We start from the raw sequence: 2,315 nt of genomic DNA, 5'->3' as shown, positions 1-2,315 counted from the left end.
CACAGTATCTTGTACTTCCTCGTTGAGTTTGAGCGTGAAATTAGCTTCAGCGATACTATCTAGTGGTCATAGATAATCCATTATGTCAACATAATCTACATTGCTTACCGTACCGTCGTACATAACCGTTTATGCCAACAATAACAGTCGGAGTTTGTTCATAACTATATCGGAATTTGTTTATGGTTTGCTTTCGATTGCGATTGCCATTCGAAGATTTGTGAGACTGATGCGAGAAATGTTGGAGGGTTTGGTTACAAAACTTTTTCAGGAAACAATAAGTGCCTTTTATTAAGGACGGAGGAAAAGGAAAAGGAGGTGTCCAATAGATACGTTACGTACCCAGGCCATGTTTATATCTCATAATATTATGTTATAATTTAAAACGAATTTATACAAACAAATATAATAATAATTCGGTGATAAATAATAATACTTATTTAAGAATTTAATTATACATTTTTTAAAAGACACTGAAATTACAATTTGAATAAAAAGAATATAGTCCATTGAAATGTTACTTTTTTTAGGCCTAACCTTGCGTTTTTTAGAGGACGCAATTTTATTTTTTTGATGTGTAGGGTGACCCCCCCTACGACGTAATGAAAAAATGTTGTATATAAAAGTTGTTCCTCGAAAAACAATCTACAAAAATGGTCTAATATCATTTCTTCGTAAAATGATAAAAAAAAGTTTTATTGAAAAATATAAATAGCTCTAATTAATGAACATTTTCGCTTATAACTTTTCTATTTATTGTTCTACGACAAAAAGTTACTGGACCAAATTTGTAGAGAATTTAATTTGCAATAAATAATGTTAACAATTCTTTTTATCAGATAAATAGTTTAAGATTATAGATTGATAATAGCTTTTTTTCGAGGGTAGGAGCAAAAGTAGAAACACGTTTTTTTTGAGAGCTCTTGTATTTAAATTCGTTTTATATACATAATTACAGTTGTTTTCTTACCTCTATGTGTTAAATTTGTGCCTTTGCCCACTAGTTCACTTTCCTTACATAAATTTTCAACATTTCAACACTACTGTAATAACATCATTTTTCAATCTCATCACTATGGAATCCGTCAAACACTCAATGGCAGAAATGGCGGCGTTGTTCAATGATAAAATGGCTGAATTTCAAAGAGAGCTGCAGAATGTCAACAGCACTAACAATCCTCAACCTGCATCTGCCAGCCCCACTTCAAGATTAGCGGCGGAGTTCAACAGCTTTCGCTCCTTTGTCATATCTTCTCTCCATACTTTACAATCCCAAATTGAGTTCCTCTCTAACCAATACATTAAATGGGAGATGAGAAGTCGGAGAAAAATGTTGCTGATTCATGGAGTGCCAGAAGCAGTAAAGGAAAACCCTTCCAGTCTTGTAACCAAAGTTGTAACAGATCACTTAAAAGTCCCGCATTTTCAACAAGAAGCTATTTCCCGGTGCCACCGTTTAGGAGCTGTGAAATCTGATAAGCCCAGACCGATCATCATTAAGTTTAAAGATGTTTCTGTGCGGGACACCATATGGTTCTCAAAAACTTCTTTGAAGGGTAGTGGTTATACATTATCCGAATTCCTGATCAAAGAAAGACATGATGTCTTTATTTCGGCAAGATCTCGCTTTGGTGTATCCAATTGCTGGACCAGAGACGGTCATATTATTGTGCAAACCACAGATGGAACAAGACACAAGGTCACAATGATGGCTGAACTTGATGGCATCCCTTCTGCTGCTGGGGGTTCATCTGGCTCGGCTTCTACTTCCACTAACTCAAAACAGATGCCTAATTCAAGACCCAAGAGGTTCGGTAGAGTTAAGTAGATTGCATTCTGTACTCTTTTATTGCATTTTGACTTCACTTGTTAGACTCAAAATTGGTAGTTGTTTCACTGTATTATATTTAATATCTCATTTCAAAATATTTCTATGTTTCGGAATTCACTACTTTAACTTCTTGCTTCTTTAAATAGTGTGAACGTCTGTTTTCTTCAAGTAACTTTTAACTATATTTTAGCTGTATATGTTGTTAAATTTTAAGGTAATTTTAAAATATAATTTCACATTGTAACTACTTATATAAAAATTATTGTAGGTACCTTTGTTTTTGTAATTTGTTGTGACATTTGACAATGACAATTCGTGTCATTCTTATATTCTTTTAGTTGTCACGGATACTAGCGCTTTGGACATTTGAACTGTAATTTACACAAGTAGTGTGTTGAATTCGGTATATAATAACTGGTGGTAAAGGTCATGTTAGATTATTGGATTTTAAACTTAGACTTATTATTACTATATTTTATCTATA

General features: G+C 33.3%; 1 protein-coding gene across 1 annotated transcript; it reads left to right on the top strand.

The window, feature by feature from the left end:
• Nucleotides 1–1,075: 1,075 nt before the first annotated feature.
• On the top strand, nt 1,076–2,028 carry LOC149490226 (uncharacterized). The gene has a single exon (XM_089710722.1). It carries the CDS (start codon nt 1,076–1,078, stop codon nt 1,826–1,828), a length of 753 nt encoding a protein of 250 aa, XP_089566848.1. The 3' UTR covers nt 1,829–2,028.
• Nucleotides 2,029–2,315: the final 287 nt, after the last annotated feature.

The sequence above is a fragment of the Colias philodice genome, chromosome 2, assembly GCF_061535455.1.
Source record: "Colias philodice isolate Cphi_HAF_F1 chromosome 2, ilColPhil1 Martin Lab GWU primary, whole genome shotgun sequence".
NCBI lineage: Eukaryota > Metazoa > Arthropoda > Insecta > Lepidoptera > Pieridae > Colias > Colias philodice.
Note: the sequence above shows the minus strand (reverse complement) of the source record. Positions and strands in the feature narration are given on the sequence as shown.